The sequence below is a fragment of the Protopterus annectens genome, chromosome 2.part2, assembly GCF_019279795.1.
Source record: "Protopterus annectens isolate FY-2018-M chromosome 2.part2, PAN1.0, whole genome shotgun sequence".
In the NCBI taxonomy this organism is placed as follows: Eukaryota; Metazoa; Chordata; order Ceratodontiformes; family Protopteridae; genus Protopterus; species Protopterus annectens.
The window spans coordinates 884,991,894-885,017,839 of record NC_056730.1 but is presented as its reverse complement, the minus strand read 5'-3'; the positions used below and the strand labels follow the sequence as shown (position 1 = coordinate 885,017,839).

Below are 25,946 nucleotides of genomic sequence, written 5' to 3'. Positions count from 1 at the left end.
GGATTTGTGTGATGAGGGAGATTATTTTTCTGAGCTATGATACAGAATTGGAATGGACTAGACAAGGTGAGGCTTACTTTGTCTAATTATGGTGGCTGCCATAAAAGCAATTACTAGAAAATGGAAATCAAAATCTTAACCAACTATATTAGAAGTGAATATAGTAACAGATAAGACAACTGGAATTTTGATCTTTAGTAAAGGGTAGGACCAAACTACATAGGAAAATATGGGAATTGTGGGAACAATACATACAGGGGAGGAATGAGGTTTAAAAGAAGGTAGGGCTTAAATGAACTATGTAATGTCTGACTGAAAATGATTGAGCAGATTATAAGTGATGTATTAGGTCTGTAACTGGGAGTATGTCAGTATGGTTTGTGATGTAAAATGCTTGCAACTAGAATTGTGTCGGTGTGGTTTGTTTTCAATTATATAAACATATGATTGCTTATGTTGTAAGTGCTGGTTTAAATAAAGTTGTTTCTTTTTAAATAAGGGGGTAGGAATTTAATAATTTATGTAACGTTACTTAGGTTATATGATATAAAGCAATATACGTGAAGTATTATGTTTTTTAATATGTTAATACAGTTTGTACTTTTGTATAAATGTAAATTTGCCTAGGCTATGTCACAAGTGATAATTCATTCATACCTCTCAACCATACAGAATTCCTCAGCATTTACCAGTTGAGGGCAAAATAATGGGGTGCTACGAATTCCCAAGTGGGCCCTTCAATTCCCAATTTTTTTTCTTTTTTATTATACAACTTTAAATTTGTTGATGACATCAACACACATCGCCAGCATACAGGGGCATGCATGATGACTGCCTGAAACTCTTGGAGACGCGGGATAAATCAAAAAAGACTTCAGTTGTTTAAAGCCCCTGTTCGGTGGAGACACCATTTTAAAGCAAAGCATATATTTTTAACCACTGTCAGTGGCGCATGGAATGGCAGACTCCTGGGGTTAGAAAAGGCCTCTTAAAATTTTTGAATACAGAAACTGTATATATATATATATATATATATATATATATATATATATATATATATATATATATATATATATATATATATATGCTTATGTCTGTAATAGCTAGAGGAATGACAAAGGTGATGCCAAAATTGATAGGTATGGATCAATGTGGTTGTGTGTGTATGGGGCAAACATTTGACAGCATTAATAAAACAATGATGACCAACAGGGAAGCACACTGTAATAAAATACCACTGTTAGTGGGTACTAATGCAGAGAAAGCATTTGATAGACAAAGCTGAGATTTTATGAGTAGGGCAATGGAAGCATTTGCATTCCTTGACACAATAAAGTTAATTAGGAGGACATATGAAGGATCAGAGGAAAGAATTAATGTGCAAGGATTCCTCTCTGATGAACTGTGTTTGAACACAGGAACTAGGCAGGGGTGTCCTCTTTTACCTTTTATTTGCTTGAAATGTAGAGCCACTGGCAAAGAAAGGACTCCAATTCAAGGATATAACTGGCATTGTAATCAAGAAAAGTTGACTATTTGCAGATGATATATTGTACACAGATCTCTCAACCAGTCAGGTACAAATTTGAACAGAATCAGAGAAAAGTAAAGAAAAATTCAGAGACAATCAGGGACTCTTAAAATATTAGTGCCATTAAGTTGAAACATTGAGAGAATCAGAGCATATGAATTAATACACCTTTTCTGAAGTAAAAGAAGTGTATAACTCTTAATTATTGTCATTATTCATTAAGTGTAATTCACCACCTTTCTGCCCAAAGTCAGTAGTTTTAGGAGGGATTCAGAGGGACAGATCTAAAATTTGGGTCAAAATCAGGGACGTCCCTGAAAATTAGGGACAGTTGAGAGGTATGATTGTACATGATAAATCCAGAAAATGACACCTCAGTGTTCTGGAACATTTTGAGACAGTTTCAAATCTTATGGGGATATAAAATTAATGAAGACAGGGCAAAGGCTACAGGTGTAAATTATATACCTATACATGAATTGGTTCAGCAATACCTATAATTATGGGGACATCAGATTAAGTATTTAGGAGTATGGATTAATAAGGCTTCTATTATGGCAGCTAATGTTATGTGAGAAGAGATTAAACAAGAGAAAATACAAAAACCGAGAAACTTGGAAGCTCTTGTTTATGGCTATGGATCGCAAGATACTACTCCCTATAGTTTTACATAATAGTCAGACATATTTTTAATCAACCAGCGGAGAAGTTGTGGACAATAATAAAGAGCTGAAGGTATTTATCTGGGATGGGAAAAGGACAAGAGTAAAAAGTGGGATAAATAGATCTTTCTAAAAGAACAAGGTAGATTAGGATTACCTGATTTGAAGGGCATTTTAGAGCTACACAGTTAAAGCTCATATATGTAATACAAGCAGAAGGATATAATTCAAAATGGAAAGATGATGACAAAGGCAGGAGTTTAAGAAATAGTGTGGGATTTTGGATGCAGATCATCTAGGAGAGTAATCATACAGACTATGTTCATAAAGTAACAGAAAATATTCTAAGAACTAAACCAATATGAGAATGGAGAAAGGAGATTTTGTTAATAGGGATGACAGTAAGCAGGGGTACAGAAAATAGGCAAGGGTGTAGAAATTTACTGGAGAACTCTGTCAAAGGAACTAAGGTACTGAAGCAAGTAACTAGAGGGGAAATGTAACAAAGAGTGGGATGAAGCCAAGACAACTGCAGACTAGGGATTGCATGAAGAACTGGTAAGAGTATAGGCACAGAGAAAAGGATAGGACAAGCTTAAGTGAAAGACCTGTTCAGGTAGAGTTTTCAGTGGAATGTAGAACAGAAGGTGCTGTTAAAGGGATCATTAGTAGGGCATATAAAATATTGCATGATAATTATAAGAATCAATCAGTGGTGGTTAGAAGAGATTAGGAACACACACTAGAAAAACAATTTAAAAGAGAACAATGGGAGAACATATGTATGACTCCAAGGTATGCAACTATGTCCAGAAGGTTTAGGATCTTTGCTTAGAAGTGTCTGCACAGGTATTTTCATACACCAAGCAAATTTCAAAGATTTTTTTTCCTCATGTAGACAGCAAATGCTGGGGGTGAGACGGAGAAGAAAGAGGTAGCTGGGAATGTATTTTGGAAATGCAGTGAGTTGGCAGATTTTAAAAATTCCCTACAAGAGTACTCTGCCAGAAATTTTGGGTGAGCAAATGGCTGTAACTAAGGAAAGGGTTCTTTTGAACTGGTTCACAGAATCTGAAATGCCTAGACTAAGTAAGGCATTACTGAGTTGACTGCCTTCTTGACAGCCAACAGAAATTACTAGAAAATAGAAATCAATGCCTAAACCAACTGCACTTGAAGCAATGAATACTATAAAACTGGGAGAGGGATCTTTAGGAAAGGGAGAGAGCAAATGACATGTACATAAATGGAAATTGTGGGAAAAGTACATGCAGAATAATTTTCAGGAGGAAGAGTAAAGTTTAATGGAAGGCAGTAATTTATGTAATGTTGGACTGATAACAGGTACAAGGCAAGGAAAAGATGTGATGTCTAATGTATGTACATGGAAAAAATCAATATGGTGCGTTTTCTTTTCTGTTAATATGTTTGCCTATGCCTTAAGTGATAATTTAATAACGGTATTTTAAACAGGTAGCTTTATGGCAAAATATATGCACACTATGGGAATGCTGGATAAATACTTGGCTAGTAGCAAATCTAACACTTTTTCTCCTCTGTTTATCATTCATGTATGGTTCATTTTTACAGACAGATCAAATGTTTATTTCTGAGCACCCCTAAATATGTCTGAAAATATTAAGATAGGCCCTAAAATATTCTAGGAATGTGATCCATATATCCTGAGCTTAAAATTTAAATTAAGTTGGCCAAAAAGTACAGTAACAGTAGACGGCCTTCTCTTCACTGCTGCAGTGCCCAAAACAGAAAAAAATGTGAAACTCCCACCCAGGGCAGTGCGACACTCTGCCATTATATAAAAGCCTAATGATCTTGTACGTGCCATACGTCACATTTATGCTCCCTGTACACAATGCATGGCATAAAAGGGGCATACAGATGCAACTACCCAGCATCGAACTGCCCCAAAAGAGAACAGTCTCCATAGAACAAAGGAGTACACGCACATCCAGAAGGAAAAAATGCAGAAGAAAAAGGGGAAACCCTCAGCATGAAGGGAATCTAAAACAAAAAAGAAAAACAGAATAAACAAGAGGGTCTTGCCAGAAAGGGACATTACAGTGTTGTGGAACATTTTACGGCAGTTTCAAATTTTCTCGGGATAAAAAATTAATGATAAAACAAAGGGAATAGCAGTAAATTATGTACCCACACACGAATTGGTCCAACAATATCGACATTTATGGGGACATGATAAAATGAAGCATTTAGGAGTATGGATTAGAAATTACTGTTGTGGCAGCTAAGGATATGTGGGAAGAGACTAAACAGAAATTAATACAAACATTGAGAAAATGGAAGCTTTGTTATATGGACATGAATACTAAGAATCAAGCAATTAAAATGTTTTTAGTCCCTTTAGTCTTATGTGCAGGTCAGGCATATTTTTATCAACCACAGGAGAAGCTGTGGACAGCAATTAAGAGAGAATTGAAGGATATTATCTGGGAAGGGAAGGGAAGAGCAAGGGTCATCAAGTGGGATAAGATGATTCCACATGACAAGGCAGACTACAATTACCCAATTTGAGGGGGTATTTTACAGCAACACAGTTAAGGCTCCTGCACAAGCAGAAAACTATAATTCAAAGCGGAACGGAATGGTGATGATACAGGGGGGAAGCTCAAGAATTAAGGAGAGATTGGGATTTTGGATGCAGAGTCTTAAGGAGAACAACAATCATAACGAGTATGATATTCACAAAATAGTGGGGAGTATTCTAAGAAGTAAACCAGCACAAGAATGGAGAAAAGAGATTCTGACAATAGGGATGACTGTGGTTACGGATACAGATGATAGGCAAGAGAGACCTGGAATTTAATGAGCAAAATGGCAAAGGAACCAAGGTACTGGGGGCAAAAAATCAGAAAGGAAAAGGTAAGAACCAAGGTACTGGGGGCAAAAAATCAGAAAGGAAAAGGTAATAGAATGGAAATAGGCCAAGAATTTATTTGGATTGCAGGATAGAGATTGCCTTCCCTATCAAGAACTGATAAGAATACAGGCAAAGAGAAAGGAATAGCGGGGGGGGGGGGGTCCTAAATGAAAGATCAGCACTGGCAGACTTTTTAATAGACTCTAGAACAGAAGCTGCCATTAAAAAATGAATAACCACAGTGTATAAAACATTGCATGATAATTATAAGAATCAATCAGAGGGGCTTAGAAAGGATTGGGAAGAGAGACTGGATAAGCAATTCACAGAGACAATGGGTGATATATGTATATCTCCCAAATATGCAACAAAGTCTAGATGATTTAGGATCTTTCCCTGAAAGTGTATACATAGGTATTTTATACACCACGTACACTCTATAAAGAATTTTTCCTCAGGTGGATAGCAAATGTTGGAGGTGTGACGGGCAAGAAAAAGGTGACTGAGAACATATTTTGTGGGAGTGTTAACAAGCTGGCCGAATTTAGGGATTTCCTGTGAACCGCTCTGTCGGAGATGCTGGGTGAGTGGATTAGATTGACTGAGGAGATGATTTTTTTTTAGCAACGATACAGAATTGGAATTGCCTAGACATAGGAAAGTCATGCGGAGTCTAATTATGGTGGCTGCCAAAAAAGCAATCACTAGAAAATGGAAATCAAAGTCTAGACCAACTTAACTAGAAGTAGTGAATATAGTGACAGAGATAAAAAAAACTGGAACTGGGATCTTTAGAAACAGGACAAAGTAAACTACATAAAAAAATGGGAATTGTGGGAACAATATATGCATAGAAGGAACAAGGTTTAAGAGGCAGAATTTGAATGAGCCATATAATGCTTAACTGATAATAACTGGCTAGATTGTAAGTGATGTAATTTAATAAAGATGTTTATTTAAGTAAAAAGACAAATCTGAAAAGCCTTAGCAGAGAGGGCCCGCTTACCACCCTTCCTGACCTTGGAGGCCTAGAGGGGTTGTCTGCGAACAAAAGCAGATTTAGAAGGACAATTCCTATGGAACTTAGGGATAGGAGAGACAAAAATACATTTAGGTTCTGCAAAACTTTGACTTTCTCTTGAAAAGACAAACATGTCAGCAGCAGCAGTCCCACAAAGATGTTTGTTATCCAAAGGAGCATCCAACAACTTGGCCTTAATGTCCTCGGGCACAGACTGGAGAAAAGCCAAGAATGACATTTCATGACAGAAGCAAAAACCGCAGCCCTAGAAGAGGCAGCAGCAGCATCATAGCTACACTTAAGAGTGGAGAGCGACTTGAGAAGCAGAACCTAAAATAGATGAGGCAGAGGATTTGTCTACAGAATCAGGGAGGTCATAAACAACCTGACAAGCCTGAGAATCATGGACAGAACATACCTGGTCATGTGGGTTTGGTAATTAACAGTCCTAAAATCCAGAGAAGGACCAGTGCAAACTTTCTTACCAATCCTCTCCATTGCCCTACTATACTTATCAGAAGGCAAAAGTTTGGAAGAGGGCAAACGTTTAGAAGGTTTGTCAAACGACACCACAGCAGGATCGCCAGAAGACATTTAAATAAAAATTGACAATCCTCAGGGTCCTTACAGAAACTATCAGGTTTCTTAGGAGCAGAAGGCTAAGAATTAGGAGACATGGAAGCAGCAATGAAAGTATCGAACAAGGCAGCCAAAGCCAACACAGGAGGAACTGCCAATGGTTTGGGAGAATGTGCCTGAAGCAACTCAAAATATCTTCCCTGAATATCAGACACTTGAGAAAAATTCCACTTAAAGTATTCCATCATCCTAGCAGTTTTATCTCCAAAGGGCAATTCTTCAAATGGAGACTCAGGGCTAGCAGACTCCTCTTCAACAGAAACATAAGCCAAAGAAGAAGGCATCTGTGAAGAAAAGGGCAAAGACCCCTCATCAGACAATGAATCTTCATCCAAAGAATCTGGTTCCCTAAGCTGTTTAGAAGAGTTAGAGGTCCTAGGAGGAACAAGTACCAAAACCCCTTCAAGAAGCTTTAGGGTAATCAAGGCAGAAAACAAGCCCTGAGTAAACTCTTGCCATTTCCTTTGAGGATCCTTAGGATAGACCAAAACATGCTTCAGTTTTTGTCTTTTCTTTGAAGGAATATCAGCCCTAACAAATATCAGAGGTTACGACCTTTGGCAAGATTCAGTAAGAGAACCTGGAACCTCTTCCCTGACCAATATCTGCTGAATCTCTCTAGGACCCTCTGAGATAATTAACTACGATTCCCCCTCGATGTCTGGAGAAGAATCTGCAAAGCCTCAGAGGACATGCAAAAAGACAGATCCATACTGGCCTCTGACTGGATCGCAGCAGAGTAATCAGATGTAGATGCCAAATGACAGAGAGCTACTACCCATTTCTAGAGGGACACCTGGTAGAGGCTGAACAGCTAAAGAATCTGGCCGAGACTTCTTGGCCTTCTGCTTACCTAGCAGGAGTGTCTTGGAGTTGAAGGACTGTGCCCTGGTACCCCGGGCTAACTGTTTAAGCAGCTGGTTTTCAAGATAAATGGCCAGAGAAGACAAATGACTTCTGAGAGTCTTAGGGACAAATGCCTTACAGATACTACAAGAGGTATGGTTGTGGAAAGCACCAAAAAAAAAAAAAAAAAAAAAAAAGCACACTGTTCGTGACCATCCTTATGGGGAATCTGCCTCCCTCACTGACATTTTCCTTCCTTGGATGATAAATTCTAGGTAGCAAAATAAAATACAAGACTAAGAAAAGTTATTAAAAAAAAAACAACAGGGCACTTATCTGGTGGCTAAGTACTCAGTACAGCAACACGGCATTCAGACCAACTAGCAATAAACCGTTCAAACTGGCAGCAAAGAGGTTCAGGGTACTTGCGTCAGTATGTCCCTTTTATGCCCTACGTTCTGTACAGGAAGTATAAATGTGGTTTATGACTCGCACAATATCATTAAGCTTTTGTATACTCACAGAGTGTCAGGTTGCCCTAGGCAGGAGATCCCTTCTGTTAAAAACACTGCAACTGTTCTGTTTTGGATATTGCAACAGTGACATGGAAGGACACGTATGTTGACCAAACTTGTAGTTTTGTTAAATAAAGAGTTTTGTGCCAAGTTAAGGAGATTTGTAAATGATAATGCTTATGTCTCAGGATCTGCTAGAAAAAGTACAGGGTACATGCAAGCAGCAGCTGAGACAGCATTGAGAGAAGTATAAATGCAGGGAGGAAAAGAAAACAGTAGGAAGACAAGTACAGCTGTATAGGGGAATTGAGGGAGAAGCACTACAGACTAGGGAGAAGGTTTTACGTAGAAACACAGTGAAGGAAATAGCTAAAAATACTTATGCTGTGCTGGATGCTAGCTAGTACAGAGTTAAAAAAGACTTTCTTACAGAACTCTCACAGATTTTCAGCTAAGTGACATGATTAAACAACAAGCACAATGTCCAATTGTTGGCATCAGGGGTGGTAAAACAGATATCAATAAGTAAAACAGCAGATTTTAAGTAGTTTCAGGCATTCTTATTAAGACCTGTAAGAGGAGAAAGTGAAAAATTTAATGGAAGCTATCTGAACAGGCTTAGATCATTACAATTAGGTGAGGAACAAAAAAGGGAACTGATGAGGAAATGCATGACAGAAACAGAGGAAGTATTACAGGTAGCCAAGAAAAGGAATGCCACAGAGGAAGGTAGAGTTCCAGTGGAGATACACTTGCAAATAAGATCTGTAATCACAGTTTACTAAATTAGTAAATTACAGTTTGGAGATGAGCCATACTGTGTCCTCCAAGCAAAATACTTCTTAACCTCCTCTCTCAATCACACCTTATCTGTAATAGTATACATCATACCGCTGAACTGTACAGATTTTCGCCTCATATTTTTAGTCTGTTTTTCGTAAAATTGTGTTTTTCTTTCTAAGTATTGGCATGTCATTGAAAATTAAAATCAGAAAATAATGACATGCATTTGAGTTTCAGACTATATACTCTGCAGAAAATCCATGCTAATGCAACACTTGCTATACTGGCAACTGTCTTAGCTTGCAAGAGCAATATTTAAAAATTGTCCCTATTTTTGGGCCTTTGCGCTCCCACCCTCATAATTTACGGCTTTGTCCAGATTTCTCGCTATAAGAAGTTAAGAGGTATGGTACACACATCCTACTGTTCAAGTGCAATTATCCAAAGCAACAGCCACTTATTTACAAGTTGAATATTAGACATAAAAGCAAGCAAAATGTTTCTATCCATGCCATCATTCTCCATAACAATAAAACTTTTCTGTGGCATCCAAACCCAGGCCCAACTCGGCATTTTCAGGCATTCAACACCATAGCCTTATCAGCTCCTTTATCACCAACACCTCAACCAAAGTCTCACACTGACCTTTGGGTATATCTTACCAACTTATGAACTAGTTATAACAAACTCCTTGAAGTGCATGCATGGATATCACTACATTGTCCAGACATCTTAGTTATCACAGAAACATGGCTCTGCCAGGAAACCAAAAAGAAATCGCCCCACCAGGCCATAGAGTTATCATATTAGACAGAGCCAACAAAAAATGGCAATGTTGCTATTTTCTACAAAATCCTACTTACCATGCTAAAACCAAACACAAGACAATTACAATCATAGTTATAGACATACCCCCATGTAACAATGCTAAAAATGCTCAAGATATTCGTGATGGGCCTACTTAAAAATCCCCCACGAAACCATAATATAGGGTGATGTTAATATAGATTGATAAACACAATCTGAAAATCTAGCTAATAATATACATCTGTACAACTTCACCTAACTTGCAATCACGACAGCTAGATATGACAAAACCACAGTCAGGCAAATCCCTCAACTGGATCCTAACATCCTCTCCAAATAAAATTTCAACCCATAGAAAACTGTCAGATAGCCTAAGTGAATACCTACCAATCTACACCATATGGTACCAAAGCAATAACCCCAAAACACATCATTAAAATCTGGTAAGGAAACTTACAACTTTTCAGGAAGAAATTTATTAATAAACATCTCCTTAACTGGAAGTCACTAAAGACTCTCCCTATGTACAATGCTATCTCTGAGTTCAATAAAGTCTTCATTGGTGTTCTAAACTCACTAGCCCCCTCTCAGAATAAAAAGATTCAAAGCCAACCCTGCCCAGGAGTGATCCTTAGCAAATAAACAACCCATGAAAACAGACAAATCATGGAAGGTCTACACAAAACATAAAACCGCTTCTACTTTACTAGCATATAGACAACCAAGAAATCTAACAAAACTTATTACAATAGATAAGAAAACCTATTACTCATCCAGTCAAAACACACACGCTGATGATCCAAAACTGTTCTGGGTCTCAATCAAACTGTAAAATCCAGGACAAGGTACACAGCCAACATCAAACATTCACAAACACAATGATACCACAGCCAACCAATTCAATATCCATTTTGTACAGACAGTACAGTCATTAACCAACCAGGTGGCTAATCAAGGACTTTGTGTCCTAATTCAACCTAATAACTTCCTTCAACATTTATCCTTCCAACCAATTCCCACAAAAAACATAAAAAAAAAATCAAAAAATTTAAGCCTACAACTGCCCCTGATAATCTACCTGGCAAATATGTTAAAATTGCAGCTGACACTATTTCATATCAAATTTCTATTCTGGCAAATCAATCCATATCTGAAAATAAAGTCCCTTGTAATGGAATCATTCATTCAGTATTCCAATGCACAGGGGTGGAATCAATGCAGCTTTTTTTCAAAATATAGGATAGTTGCTATTTATTTTCCCTATCAAAATATACGAAAAATGTATTCATATACAACTTCTCAACTATCTGACACAACCAGCTTCTGTCTTCAACCCAACAATGCTGCTGCTCTTAATTAGGCACAAGTACTTTCTTGCTGAATTTTACACACAGTCAACATCCATAGAAACGTAGGAAGCCTTGTTTCCACCATCTTCATAGACTAATCAAAAGTATTTTGATAGCGTCTTCAACAAGAAACTCTTACATTAACTCTTGTCCTTGGGACTCACCAACTCTTCACTGCATTGGTTCCATAGCTACCTCTCAAACAGAGCACAATTAGCGAAATGGAAAAATGATTTCTCAACCATCTTCCCTGCAACTACTGGTGTCCCACAAGGATATATACTAGGCTCCATACTTTACAACATATTCATCAATGACCTCCACATTGCTACAAACATCCTAACCTAGTTCAATACGCCAATGACTTAACCCTAATTTGCTCAGTGAAATTTCTCTCTAAACCTCAAGACTTTACAAAACAGTCCTCCTTATTGACTGAAACATGGCTAAATAATTGACTACTACTAAACCCTAATAAAAACGAAAAAAAAAAAACGAAATTATTGCTCTTTACTCCAGAACAAATCTCTACCAAAACACTATTCACTATCATCTCTACCAACAACAGCACGTCAGAAGTAAACCAGCTTTCTTACTTTATCTCTTTTCTATGCAGCCCCAATCTTCAGTAACCGTCAAGTCTCACAACTGTCCAAACTTAAGGAATGTTATAATAAAATAGACAGATATGCAGTAAACTATAAAAACAGAACACCACACCCCACTGCCTATCCCTCAGTGAATTAAACTGTTTAGAACTACCACATCACCTACCTCTTTCTCAGGTAACTACAATATGCAAATTTCTCTACAAGCTAGCAAACTGTCTAGCCCTTAACTTAATACAACGCCACTTCCCCAATACTAAAGTTTAATTACCAATTACAATAACCAGAAAGTCTAACACTGCAGTTGATTCTCTTTATTCAGTGTAGCTAAACTGTGGGACCACATCCCAACATCACCTGAAATCCTTTTAAAACAACTACAATTTTACCTATCAAACCAACAGATCTGCCCCTGTACATCTCCAGGATAAATGCCACTGTTATCTTTACATTGCCATGTTGTCAAACCATTTCTCTTCATTCAGAATCCTATGCCCAGTTTCACCAAATCCCGAACAGTTTGGTAACATCTCTCAGCCATATACACAGTTTTAGGACGCTGCTCACCCCTCTTCTATACTTCAAATACAAGCCTTAGGGCAACTATATATTTATACACACGCACACACACATTACATATAAACATACATATATACATACATCTAAACCTGCTTTATACTCCATCTCAGCTACAATATCAACAATTTCTGCCCTACCTAGATCACTCACCTCCACTTCTTTGAATGTCTAAGTAATAATCACATTATCTATCATCTACCTGAGAAACCCAATAACACACCTTGTCAAATGTTCAGTGTTCAACATCTACTAATGCACAAGCATCTTTCATACTGTAATAGCTACCTTTATTTCAAATTACTGTAACCTAATTGGAAATATATGTGTAATTGTTAAAGTATATTACTTAATGTCTGTTCATATATGTTAATGAATTTCTGTTTTAAATATCTGCAATACGTTAAGAGTTTTTTCCCTGGGTCTCCTCTGAAAAGTGTTTTTTGACTAAACCCAGTAAACAAAAGCAAATAAAAAAAAATCTGACTGCATTCTCTAATACCACAGAAATTTAACAAATTGTCAAAAGTTGTTCTTCCGGAAACAAACCTAATCTGATCGTGATGCATACTCTTAGGCAGTATACTTGCTACGCTTGTAGCCAGTAATGCTGTACACAATTAACTGTGATTAAATATTGAGACTTGTCTATTAGGATTCTACTTCTGTTTGTGTGTGTGTGTGCATGCATGTGTCTTTACCAGGTTTTAATGACTGACAGCTGCTTACTGCTATGACTTTGTAATTTCACCAATGGTCATAACTAGCTAACTCCATAAGACCTCTCCTAAAACTCTTCTTTAACTGACTTATATATGTCTATTGGTATACCATTTGACCAAGATGCAGTCCCACCTTTTTTTATTTTTTTTGCTCCTTTATTGTTACATCCTTTGTTAAAAGTGTAATCTGATGCGGGAAATATGTACTGTTGCCTTAAAGTATAATAATTAAATAAAAGTATTTAGGTAATCTAGGGTGGCAGCAGCTTACTACCTTGGGCCAGGTCAGAAGGTTGGCGTGTTGGATAATTCCAGCATTTCCTAGAAATGAATGTGTACATGTGAATGTAAGAGTAGAATACATTTACTGTGGGCAAGTGAGCACTGGAGGGTGGTGAAAAAGAGGTTTAGGGAAAAAATACTCTGCTTGGCGAAATATTTATAGTGTGAAGCTTATTTCTGGATGTGGAGTGTAGGCCCCAACTCAAGGCAACAGTACATATTTCCCGCATGCTCTTAAAGCTAAAATGTACTTCCTTAGTGAGTTGCTTAGTGGTTTATATCTGTGTCTTTTTTAGAATTAAATTTCTTCAGTACCATTGAGTCTCAAGAATCCATACCCCTGGTAGCTACCAGAGTTGAGATTTAGATTATATGTGGGCAGTGGATACAGGGACTGTAGCCCCTGCTCACTGTACTTATAAGCTGGTATCATCTCTTACGGGAAGTAATTACAAAAAATCCTCAGTAGAAGCCCAAGCCATTTCAAACAACACCAAGAACCTTGGAAGAGTAGTGACTGTACTGACTGACAAGTCTGAGAGGAACTCTGTCAAACACTAAAACATGGAAGTAAAACCAACTACCGTATAAAGCAGTTTAATACCTGCCTATTTTACCCATTATCTCACTCTTTGAGTCACTACCTGAAACCTCTACTACAGGTGAGTATGGTGGCACAGACAAGTAAACTGATAGCTTCATTCTATAACACGGCTGTCACTTCAATACCACAGTTCAGTACAACCGCATGAATGCTGCCACTGCACTCTTTCACTAATCTGTTTCCGGATTTCCCTTACCACTACTTGTGAACAAGACTCCAAGATACTCAAATTCCTTCACAACAGGTAGCTAATCCCCTCAAAAATATGGACAGCAATAGACTCTGAGAAAAGAACCAGGACCACTAATTTAGGGAGTGCCAGTTTTCATCCCATTTACTTCACTTCAGCAGTGAACTGCCCTGGTATCACACACTGAAGATCAGAGTCACTTGAAGGCAACAGGACATCACCAGCAAAAAATAAAGATGCAATCCTCATCTTCATGTCTCCAGGACTACACACACTTCATAACTTCGTGGTACCATGACATCTGTGTCCAGCAAAATTGGGAACAAGAGGTGAGATAAGACACTGTTTTTAAACAAGAAACACCTTTATTAAATTATCAGTTATGACATAGGCAATCATACATTTACATAAATGAAAACAAACCATATTGACAATCTTAGTTGCAAGCATGTTACATTACAAACCATACCGACAGCTTTATTTGCAAACATTACATATCACTTATAATCTACCCAATCACTGTCAGGTAAACAATACATAGCTCATTCAAATCCTGCCTTCTTTTAAACCTCATTTCTCCGCTGTATGTATCATTCATAGGTTGGTACCAGGCTATCGGCCGTAGGGCCTATACAAGCCTAGCCATAACAATTCCCTGGCTATTTCTTCCCAGAATATTTACTTCCCTGGTCCCCTGTCTAGCAGGGCGACTAATGTGATCCCCAGGGTGAATTTCCTATCTCCCATCCAATCTTCAAGGTTTCTTTTGAAGAGGGCTAAAGAGGCACTCAGCTTGACATGTATGGGTAGTCTATTCCAGAGTATGGGGAGTCTCTGGATCAGGAACCTATCCCTCCAGCATGTTTTGTTCATTGTGATGACCAGGATTAGATCCCTGGAGTGTGCAGCTCCGAGGGATTGGGATTGCTTTAAATGTAGCATGTCCATCAGCACTGGGTTTGACATGGCCTTCTATGTTAAGCAGAGATCACCTCTGAGTAGGCGATATGCAACAGAGTATAGCTGGAGTTTTTTTTAGACTGTCAGCATGATTCTTTTAGTGAGGTATTTCTGTGGCCTTTCCAGCTGCTGGAGATGTCTTGTGAGGTACATACCAAATGGGGCGTTGTACTCTATAATGGGTCTAATGACGGATGAGTACAGTGGGACAATGACCTCCTTTTTTCTAGATGAAAAGCCCTTAGTGATGAGGTGTGCCACATAGTGGTATTTCCTGACTGTTGTGGCTATGTGGTTATCTAAAGTGAAACCACTGTCCACCTGTGTCCCTAAGTCCCTTATCACACTTTCGGTGTTTAGTGTGCTGCCACTTATGTGGTAATTCATGGTACATGTTTTTTCCCCAAAGGGGATGACTATACATTTCTTGGCATTGAGCTTGAGCCTATGGCTCTGGCACCAAGCATCTGTTTCTGTAAGGCCCTTTTGTAGAATATCCACATCATTTGGGGATTCAATAATGCCTCCCAGCTTGCAGTCATCTGCGAACTTTGTTAGCCAGAATTAGTGCTGGCCTGTACTTCAGAGAAGTAGATGCCAAACAAGAGAGCGGTCCCAGGACTGAACTCTGAGGTATCCGCTTGCCACTTGTCTGGAACTGGATTTTGAGTCGGCTACTTTTGCAGTGTGGGTTCTGTCAGTAAGCTAGTTGGCAACCCATCGAGTGATGTAGGGATTAAAGCCCAGCTTAGTAAGTTTATCTATGATTCCAGAGTGGGGGATGGTGTCAAAGGCCTTGGCAAGGTCCAGATAGGCTGTGTGGACCCGCCTTACCCTCGGCTCTGGAGACTGATTCGAAGAAGTCAATCAGGTTGAGGAGACAAGATCGGCACTTTACGAAACCAAACTGGGTGGGGTCCAGTGTTTGAAGGTTGGCAATGTCTTTGTTTATAAGTTCTATGATAATGCGTTCCATGGCTTTGCAGATCAGGCTTGTCAGGCTGATGGGACGATAGTTCCCGGGATCCAAGGTGGATGTGCCCTTGTGGAGTGGGATAACTGCAGCTGTGCGCCACTCATTGGGCAAAAAGCCCATTACCACAATTCCCATTTTTCCCCCAAGTAACTTTCTCCATCCGTTTTCTAAAGATCCCAATTCCAGTTGTTTTATCTCTGTTACCATATTCACTACAGTTGGTTTAGACTTTGATTTCCATTTTCTAGTAATTGCTTTTTTAGCAGCCACCATAATTCAGACTCAGCAAGGCCTTACTATATCAAGGCAATTCCAATTCTGTATCATAGCTCAGAAAAATCATTCCCCTAGTTACACCAATGTGCTCACCCAGGATCTCTGATAACGAAGTCTGCAGGGAATCTTAAAGTCTGTTAACTCATTGCACTTCCAGAAAATAAGTTCCTAATTACCTCTTTCACCCCATCACACTTCCAGCATCTGCTGTCTACATGAGGAAAAATTCTCTGGAGTCTACATGGGGTTTAAAAATAACTATGTAAATATTTCCAAGCAAAAATCCTAAATCGTCTATATTTTGTTGCATATTTGGGAGACAAACATATATCCCCCTATTGTTTCTTTGTGAATTGCTTCTCCAATCTCTCTTGCAAATCCTTTCGAACCTCCTCTGATTGATTCTTATAGTTATCATGCAAGATTTTATATGCTCTAATAATTATTAATTTTATAACATCAGCTTCTTTTCTAGATTCTACTAAAAACTCAACCGGTGCTGGTGAGATAAGACACAATTTTAATACAGTACTATGCGTACTTAAGATTGACTGACTGACAGATTTGACTACTTTCAAGCTTCCACTAGAACATAGTATGTAAAATTATTAAACACGATCTATTTCTGCGGTAAAAACAGCTTTAAATTTTGATCTAAACTTTTATACAAAGCACACTGCGGCATGTGATGGCATTAAAACCAACAGAATGATTCATTGAAGCTTGAAATAGGAAGCAGCAGCTGTGCAAAATCTACTTTAACAAACCAAATCACCTTCCAGCAGCTTCTGCGTAACACAAAGGTTACTGCTCACAGTATTGTAAATCAGCATGTGGGACTGCTACCCAAAGTATACTACTATGCCAAAACTGTTCAGCGTACAGTTACATTTTCATATTAAATTAGACCAGCACAGATCTTCAGCAGTTTTTTTTTTGCTTAGAAAAATGAATGAGATGGATACAAAGAATGAGCTCTATAAACCTGGAACAGGTTAGGTCTAGGTTCTTAAACATTTCATTTGTAATTTTTGCATATTTACTTCTCATAACAGTTCTTCTCAGGCATACATCAAGGTATCTGTTTACTTTCTGTTACTTTTCTCAAAGACCATAACCATGTAATATATTGCAGTTTTTCCTTGCATGACTTCTGGCTCTCATTTTGAAGTCTGACAGCAGTGTTATTTATTTATTTAATGCTTTGCCACCTTTTTACAACTTTTAAGTGGTGCAGCCTTTTGAGGTTTTACTCAGACCAAGTATAATTACTCAGCAGTTACAATGAAATTCTAGTTCAAGTGCCAGTACTGTCTTCAGCAGATCAAGATCATGAAAGCAGGAAATAAAAACTCGGGATGGTTGCTATGATTAAAGGATATACCGAGAAAAGGCAGGCTGTGACTGCACCACAGTATCCAAGCAAATATACAGGATTTTTTGCATTTTCCCCAGTTTGCTTCTACAAGCCAATTCTTTCCCCCTCACAGAGGCTGAAATAAGTCTTCACAGACAAATACTAAAATGTATGTCCAAGCTTAAAGCTGACATCACTAGGCCAAAAAAGTGTATCCTGTCTAGCAACAACAATGCAATCACTGAACATTTACCATACAAATGATAAAATTAATTTGAAGTTCACGAGCATCCTTAAAATCCTTTCTGTGTAAAGTACGAAATTAGTGAACTATGGTTACATGACCTAATTGCAATACGAAGCCCTTGTTCACAAGATTACTTTAACAGAATTGCAGAAGCTTACATATACACATGACCTAGATGAGGTATATTCTAAAATATATTTTTACTTTAATTTCTTCTTGGAATGTATTGCTAATAAAATAAACTGAACAAAAGGAATGTACATACTGCCGAGGCAACAATACAATGCCATTATCTTCATTGCTGCAGGCACTTCTGATCTTATTTGTATATACCACTTAGCTATACCAGCCACCGTCTGCAGGACCACTTAACCAGACCAGCCACAACCTTTTCTATGAGACAAGTACCACTACTAAGATTAATATAAAAGAACTGATAGAAGTACAAGCACCTAGTATCATATCAATAAGAAAAAGTAAAACCGGAATGTACAGTAATGAAATCAGCCATTAAAGCATCTCAGTCCCACTTTTGTTTTTCTTCCAAATTTCCTCCTCTTAGGATATAGCCAAAAGTAGGAAGGAACTCCTAGCCCTTCTATTTAAGCTACGACAAAGCAGATGCTTAACGCATTTTGATGCCTGCTGCAATCCTCTGCATAACAATATATTAATTATATTTTTTTAATATTTTTGTCCTCTCCATGATACATGAAAGCATTACATTCGAAAGGGAAGTTCCAGCTTCAGCAAAGTCATGGAAAACCCTTCTTAAAATCTTGAATACCTTTTAAATACACTCTTGTACTCTTTCCTTGTACATAGTTAAAAAATCAAAATAGAATGTACAGCTTATACTGCCCATTTGCCATAAATAAAACACCCATTTTAGTTGTACGTACTTATACATTTGAAGGTACTTACTTGCCACGTTTTGAAATATTTACAACTGTAGCAAACGTCCTCAGCTGAAAACATTGCAAACACCGAGCACATCGTTGAAGCTCAACTTCAGCTACTCTCACAGGACCACTCATTAACAGCACATGCATGCAAGGAAACAGGTGCTCTTCCATTTCCTGTTACATTAGGAACACTGCAGTGTTGCTTACTAATCATTAACCCTATTACAGAATGTTGCTGTTAAGCAGCACACACACAATGCATCGTCTATAAACAACCAAACAGAGTCACACAGACAAGGATGGGGCGGGGGGTTTACTGTCTAAGGACTGAATACTTCCCTGACTCACTTTTCAAAGCTAAACAGTACATACATTTGATTTGTACACCTGTGGGCCTCTATCTAAAAGCTTAAGCAAAAAAAAAAAAAATCCACATAATATCCTTTTTCCTTCACTGCAGTCAAAAATAAGCAATTATTCTGACTAAGGAATACTTCCACCCCATCTTCCTTAGTGCATCTCTCTCTCAAGGAGGAGCCTGCAATCACAGACTTTCTCACATGTCTCTGCAACCAGTGTGCAACCATTATCAAAGTAGCACTTGGTAAAGAAACACCAAGTGAAACAAGCAGTATGCCAAGCAAAATGCTTACCAATGAACAACATCTTCAACTAAACACACAGACTCCAGCTCAACATCCCTGTAATAGTCCAAGTAAACTGGTAGAGTGAATGAGAACCTGTAGGAAACTGCTAAGCCTTGTATACTTTTTTTAATTTAAGATTAAAGCAGAAGATATGAAAATGCAGTTTGAGTATACAGAACTTTAAAATATGACCTACTTTGTTAGCTGGCCATGGCTTCTACCACATCAGCTGCATCATGCAGATATGTAAACAATGTCAGGAAGGCAATTAACTTTTAAGTACTAAGCATCATCAGCACAGTAAAACCACAAATCCCCTTCCAGAATAAGTTCATAAACTACTGACTTTCTGCTAGCATCCACAACACATCAAAGTTACTTCACCACTCAAAGAACATTAAACCAACTCAATCAAATGACAGGTACAAGGCTAAACAAAACATTTGTTGTACCTTCATGTTAGATGCCTCAGATTCTAGCTTTGTCAAATGATTGGAATTGTCTTCTAGCTCTTGTCGAAGATTTGAATTTTCCATCTTAAGTGCCTCCACCTGCTTCAGCAATTGATCATAAGAAGCTGCAGCCATCCTGAATTACTCCTTGCCCTGAAGGGAAAGGAAAGAAAAAAATTCCATCAGTGTTGTTAAAAGTTAAAATTACAAGAATGCACTGTTAGAGAAAGTATTCAGTGCAAAAATTAGTCTGTCAGCCTGACTCAAAAAAAATTGTCCAACGCTATCAAAGCTGGCAACAGTACAGTGTGTGGATCCCTAGGTAAACGTATCAATACTCCTATGTCTGTGCAACTGTACTAAAGAAAAGAAAGTACAGTTGTATAAAATCTTACCATAACCGAAGATGTCCTACTCTTCACTGTTGCAGTATTCTTAAAAAAAGAGATGTCCCATCCTGGGCAGTCTGTTGCTCGGCCAATATGGCAAAGCTTGAAAAGGATCTTGTTTGCTCTGTACATCACATTTATGCTTCTTGTACAGAATGTAGGGCATAAAAGGGACTTACGGACTCTACTAGCTGTAACTGAATTGCCCCAGAAGAGAACAATTGTCATAGGACACAGGAGTCCATGCACATCCAGGAGGAAAAAATGTAGAATAAAGAAGAGGGGGTTGGAGGGAGTGAATACTACAACAGTGAAGAGAAAGATATTTAGAAGTTATGTACTCACCATAACGTTCCATCTGAGTAGGTGTATTCATTTGTCTGCAACCTGTGGGTTATGGATCCGATATCGGATCCGAACCGGCATGGTTTTCCAGCTATGGATCCAAGCTCTCAGCTCCTCCCCTCACCCATAATGCCCTGCTCTACCCTCATGACCTCAGATCGAGTTTGCCAAAGCAACAATACCCTAAAAAGGGTAACAAGTAATATGCAGGAAACTGAAAGGCCAGGGGGATAGGAGGGCGGGATGGTTGCAGACAAATGAATACACCTACTCAGATGGAACGTTATGGTGAGTACATAACTTCTAAATCTGAAGTAGGATATTCATTTGTCTGCAACCTGTGGGACAGAGTCCCCAGCTACCTGAATCTTGGGCGGCCATCATGGAAGGATATTCCGAGCACCGGAGCCAAAGGATGCTCTACCCCTAGATGCAAGATCCAACTTATAGTGAGAAATAAATGTATGAGATGAAGCCCACGTGGCTGCTGCACAAATATCATCTAGAGGAATCCTAGCCTTGAAGGCTGCCGAGGTAGATACTGACCGGGTTGAATGGGCATGAACACCCCGGTGCGGCCTTCCTGACGCTTGATAAGCCAATAAAATGCACTGTGAAATCCAGCGGGACAGAGAAACTTTAGAAATTGGCTTGCCCAAATTGAATTTTGCAAAGGAAATAAACAGCTGGTCGGATTGCCTATGACCAGCTGTCCTGTTGAGATAAAATCTAAGTTGCCTGTGAACATCTAGTGAGTGTAGCTTATATTCACCTTTATTTTCATACTTAGGGAAGAAAACAGGGAGGTTAATGGATTGATTGATGTTTGCTTCAGAAGCGATTTTAGGAAGGAAGGACGGGTTGGTCCTGAGGGAGACACGGTCCGGATGAAATACCAAGTAAGGAGGTTTAGCTGATAAAGCTTGAAGTTCAGAAACTCTCTTGGCTGATGTAATGGCTACCAAAAAGGCTGTCTTGTAGGACAAGAATTTGAGATCCACCATAGCCGCGGGCTCGAAGGGGAGCGGTCAAGGCCTGTAGGACCAAAGAAAGGTCCCAAGGAGGAACTGCTTGCTTTATAGGGGGCCTGAGAAGGAAAGTACCTTTAAGAAATGTTTTGCACAATTTGGCTGACATAAGAGGATTAGACTCTTGACCAATGTGATAGTGAGAAATTGCCGCCAGTTGAACTTTGACTGTGGAACTGCTGGCACCATCATTAAAGAGAGAGGTTAGAAAATCAAGCACTACAGGGAGAGGAACCGTGAAGGGATTTAGGCCTTGCCGCTCCGCCCACACAGAGAAACGTTTCCATTTGCTTCGGTAAACCTTTCTAGTGGATGGTTTATGAGCCGCCACCAAAATAGCCTTTACCGGTGAAGAAATACCGGGAGTCCTTATCAAGAGTGGAACTGGAGCAGCCAAGCGGTCAGCTTCAGGTTGTCCAGGTTCGGAGGAGGAATGCAGGATGGATGGGATATCAGATCCGAATGGGATCTAGAATCCAAGGAGGATTCACCGAGTGAGACCTTAGAAGGGGAACCAGATCTGTCGAGGCCAGAATGGAGCAATGAGAATCATTCTGCAACCCACCCGAGAGGCTTTCTGAAGAACTTGCAGCATCAGAGGCAAGGGTGGATAGGCATACAGAAGACCGGGTGGCCAAGCATGCACCAGAGCTGCCTCTTGGGGTACCTCCGGGAGGAGGTATTAGAGCGAAAAACTGTCGCACTTGGTGTTTGAGGGAGAAGCAAAGAGATCGCATGAAGGGGTTCCCCACCGTGCGAATATGCGTTCCGCTACTTGACAATTGAGAGACCACTCGTAAGGGGTCAGAATGGTGCGACTGAGCTTGTCCGCTAGGATGTTGGACCGACCCGGAATGTGCGTTGCTATGAGAAAGCGATTGGTGGAGATTGCCCATTCCCAAACTCTCATGGCCTCTCGACAAAGAGGGTATGACCTTGTCTCTCCTTGCTTGTTGATGTACCAGACAACAGACATATTGTCCGATTGAATCGCAATTGTTCCCAAGGGAAGAAAGTCCTGAAGTGCTAGCAACGCTAAGAGCACTGCTCTCATCTCTAGAACATTGATATGCAGTAAGGTCTCTGAATCGCTCCACGTGCCTTGGACTGTCCGGCCCAAGTGCCCCCACCCGAGGCGGGAGGCGTCCGTGGTCACCGTGGCGAGAGGGGAGAAGCACAAAATGGGCGACCCTCGTGGAGATCCGGGAGTGGAGCCACCACAAGAGGGACCGCTTGCAAGCCTTGCTGATCGCTATGGGATGATGCATGGGAGAGCAAGGTATGACCACTGTACTAAGAGCGCCCACTGTAGAATGCATATTGTGCCTGGCAAGAGGAAGAAGTGCTATAGCCGGAGCCATGGACCCTAGAGCCCTCAGGACCAACTCCGCTGGAACAGAACTTGAATGGAGAATGGCCCGCACCTGGAGCTGCAGATTTAGAACTCTGTCCGCAGTGAGGAAGGCTCCAAAACTCCTTGTGTCTTGTCTGGCCCCTATGAAATCTAAGAGCTGTGTGGGCCAGGTTGGACTTTTTTGTATTTATTGTGATGCCCAGAAATGGAGCAAGATGGAGAAAGGAGTCTCGCGCCAAGAGAAGTAGATGCCTTGTTGGGGCGGTAAGGAGCCAGTCGTCCAGGTAGGGAAAGACCTGCACCCCCTGAAGCCTCAGGTGGGCCGCTACCACTGCTAGTACTTTGGTAAACACCCTGGGGGCTGTGGTGAGACCAAAGGGAAGGAACTGGTAGTGACTGGCTCCCAGCCGGAAGCGGAGAAACCTCCTGGAGCGCCTGTCCATCAGGATGTGGTAGTACGCGTCCTTGAGATCTATCGAGCACATCCAGTGATCTTCTCCCAGAAGGGGGAGAATAGATTGCAGAGTGACCATTCGGAATTTTTCTTTGGGGACTGCCAGATTCAAGAGAGAGAGGTCTAGGATTGGTCTTAGTTCCCCGCCTTTTGGCACTAAAAAGAATCTGGAGTAGAACCCTGATCCGATCTGGTCTGGGGAACGGGCTGGATTGCTCTTTTCTTTAGCAGATGGCCAATTTCTGCCAAAGCGGCCTCCCTTTGACCGGGTGGTACGCCTGGGAGGGACTTCATCTTTGGAAGGTGAAGGAAAGGAATGCGATATCCCTGGATATGATTTGGAGAACCCAGCGGTCCGATGTTATGGACTCCCATGCCGCTAGGTGCCCCGAACGTCCCCGACTGCCTCCAGAGTAGAGCAGTCGGGCAACCCTCAGGGTTGCTGCGGGCCGTTCAGAGAAAGGTTCCCTGGACCCGAAGTTTCTGGGAGCCCCTCTGCCTCTAGGGCGGCGTCCTCCCTGTCCTCCTCTGCCACGGAAGGACTGGTTGTCCGAGCAGGCTGGGACTGCTGCGACTTCGAACCACATCTTCTTCTGACCCTTTTGGTTCCTAGAATAGGGCCTCTGGGGTGCAGAGAAGCGGATTCCGACGGCAGACAGCGTCTTCCGTCCTTCTCGCCTGGGTCAACGCCTCGCGAACGGTCTTGCCAAACAGAGCAGAACCATCAAAGGCGTTGCAAGACGCCTTGAAGGGCTCAGAAAAAGAGTGACGGAGCCAGGCCTGACGTCCAGTGACCAGTCCTGTCCCGCAGCTCTAGCGGCGCCTCCGTAGCATGGGAGAGTAGCCGATAGAAGTATTTGTGACTGACCTAAGAGTGGCCATTTTGGTGGAGTGCAGAACTCTGTCCTCCTCCGAAATGGACTCAGGGGATGCAGCGTACTCCTTAATAAGGTCTCGCTGCATCCGAATAACATGTGCCAAATAGTTCAGCGCCTTACCGAGAAGGTCGCCGAACTGAACATCCGCTTCCCAAGTGGTCCATCATCCGAGACTCCTTGCTCGGTGGGTGGACTGGGGGACTCTCCTGAGCCAGTTCCCTCTTTGTGGCCGCCGCCATCAACATGGCATCTACAGGAGGCCCCTTACTCCAATGGGTCCTGTCGGTGGCGGGCTAAGGATCCTATCACCTCTTTTGGCAATTGCCTCCCTGGTGTCCGCTTCCTTCCACCCCCTGCTGGTAATAAGGTCCACCAGGGGTCGGCAGGGGACACCCAAGAGGTAGACGGGCCCGTTTGGAATGCCTCCAAGAACACGGACTCGTCCGAGGAAGACTTGGGGGCAGACCACCCCCCCCTAATACGGAGCATTTCCATGATGTCTCCGAAGGAGACATCCTCGGGGGGTGACCGTGGGGGGCCTTCCCCTTCCTCCAAGTCCGTGTCTTCAGTGAGCGACTCCGGCGTGTCAATGTGCCTCCTTTTGCACGTATGCTTGCCCGGGGCCTCCTCTGGGGGGCTGTCAGAGGAGTCCTCGCAAGCAACAATTTGCTCCATGGGAGCAACTTGGGGCACAGAAACGGGCTGTCCCAGGGGCCGGATGGTGGAAGCCTGGCCCAGTGCAGAGGGAGCGCGGGAAGGAGCCGAAGCAAGTGCCGGGGGTCCGGAGACCCTCAACAGAGCCCTCTCCACTACATCAAAAGCCCAAGGGGAGCCGACCTCGACCAAAGGATCCGACAATCGGCTCCCCCTCGGATCCGAAGAGTGGATCGGAGCCGGCGCCGAAGCACTCGGATCCGAAGGGACAGTGCCCCCGGACACAGACGCCGCCGAAGGAGCACTGATCCCCGGATCCGGCTCGGATCCAGGCTCCGAGAGATCGGGTCCGACGCACTGAGGGCAGGGTCGGATCCGGTACCAAGTACTATCGGCTCCGACCTCCCCGCCCGGCTGCTCGGCTCCAGTTGCTCCGAACCCGGTAGCGGGTCGGAGAAGGAGCAATAGGCTTAAAAAGGGTGTTGAGCTCCCGGAGGGGGCAAGAGCACTCCCATCTGCATCTGGGCCTGGATGAACCTTCTCATCATCCGGTCCAGATCAGCATCAGAAAGGCTATGGGTAGATCTCGACGAGGCTACTGAGGTAGGCCTGGAATGCCTCCTCGATAGCCTCGACGGAGATCGGGTCTCCTCCTCCTCAGGACCCGCTGAGAAGCACACAGGGGACCGGAGCCGAGAAGGAGGAGACCGAACCGACAACGGAGCTGGGGGAGAAGCCCGCTTGGCTGGCGGGGCCGAAACAGAGGTCTCGGCCCGCCGCTTGTGCTTCTCCCTCCGGTCCTTTTTAGCTGCATCCCTCTCCTCTCCAGAAGCGGGAGTTTGAGTCCCAGGAGCAGGAGGGGGTGCCACAGGGGGAACAACTGCAGCCGCAGGAGTCCCCGAAGGAGCGGAGGTCGGAGCCGAGTCCGGCGGTAAAAGACCCGCCAAGACCAGCTTGGACCTCCGCTCCCTCAGTGCCCTGGGGTTGAACCCT

General features: G+C 41.6%; 1 protein-coding gene across 6 annotated transcripts in view; it reads right to left on the bottom strand.

The window, feature by feature from the left end:
• The window catches only part of APC (APC regulator of WNT signaling pathway), a 2,693,590-nt gene that overhangs the window by 1,823,183 nt on the left and 844,461 nt on the right, over positions 1 to 25,946 (bottom strand). For all 6 annotated transcript variants that reach the window (XM_044064201.1, XM_044064200.1, XM_044064205.1 and 3 more), the window contains one exon: positions 19,852 to 20,004. In XM_044064201.1, the coding sequence (XP_043920136.1) occupies positions 19,852 to 19,986 (135 nt within the window). In that variant the 5' untranslated portion in view covers positions 19,987 to 20,004. The remainder of the gene's footprint in view (positions 1 to 19,851; positions 20,005 to 25,946) is intronic.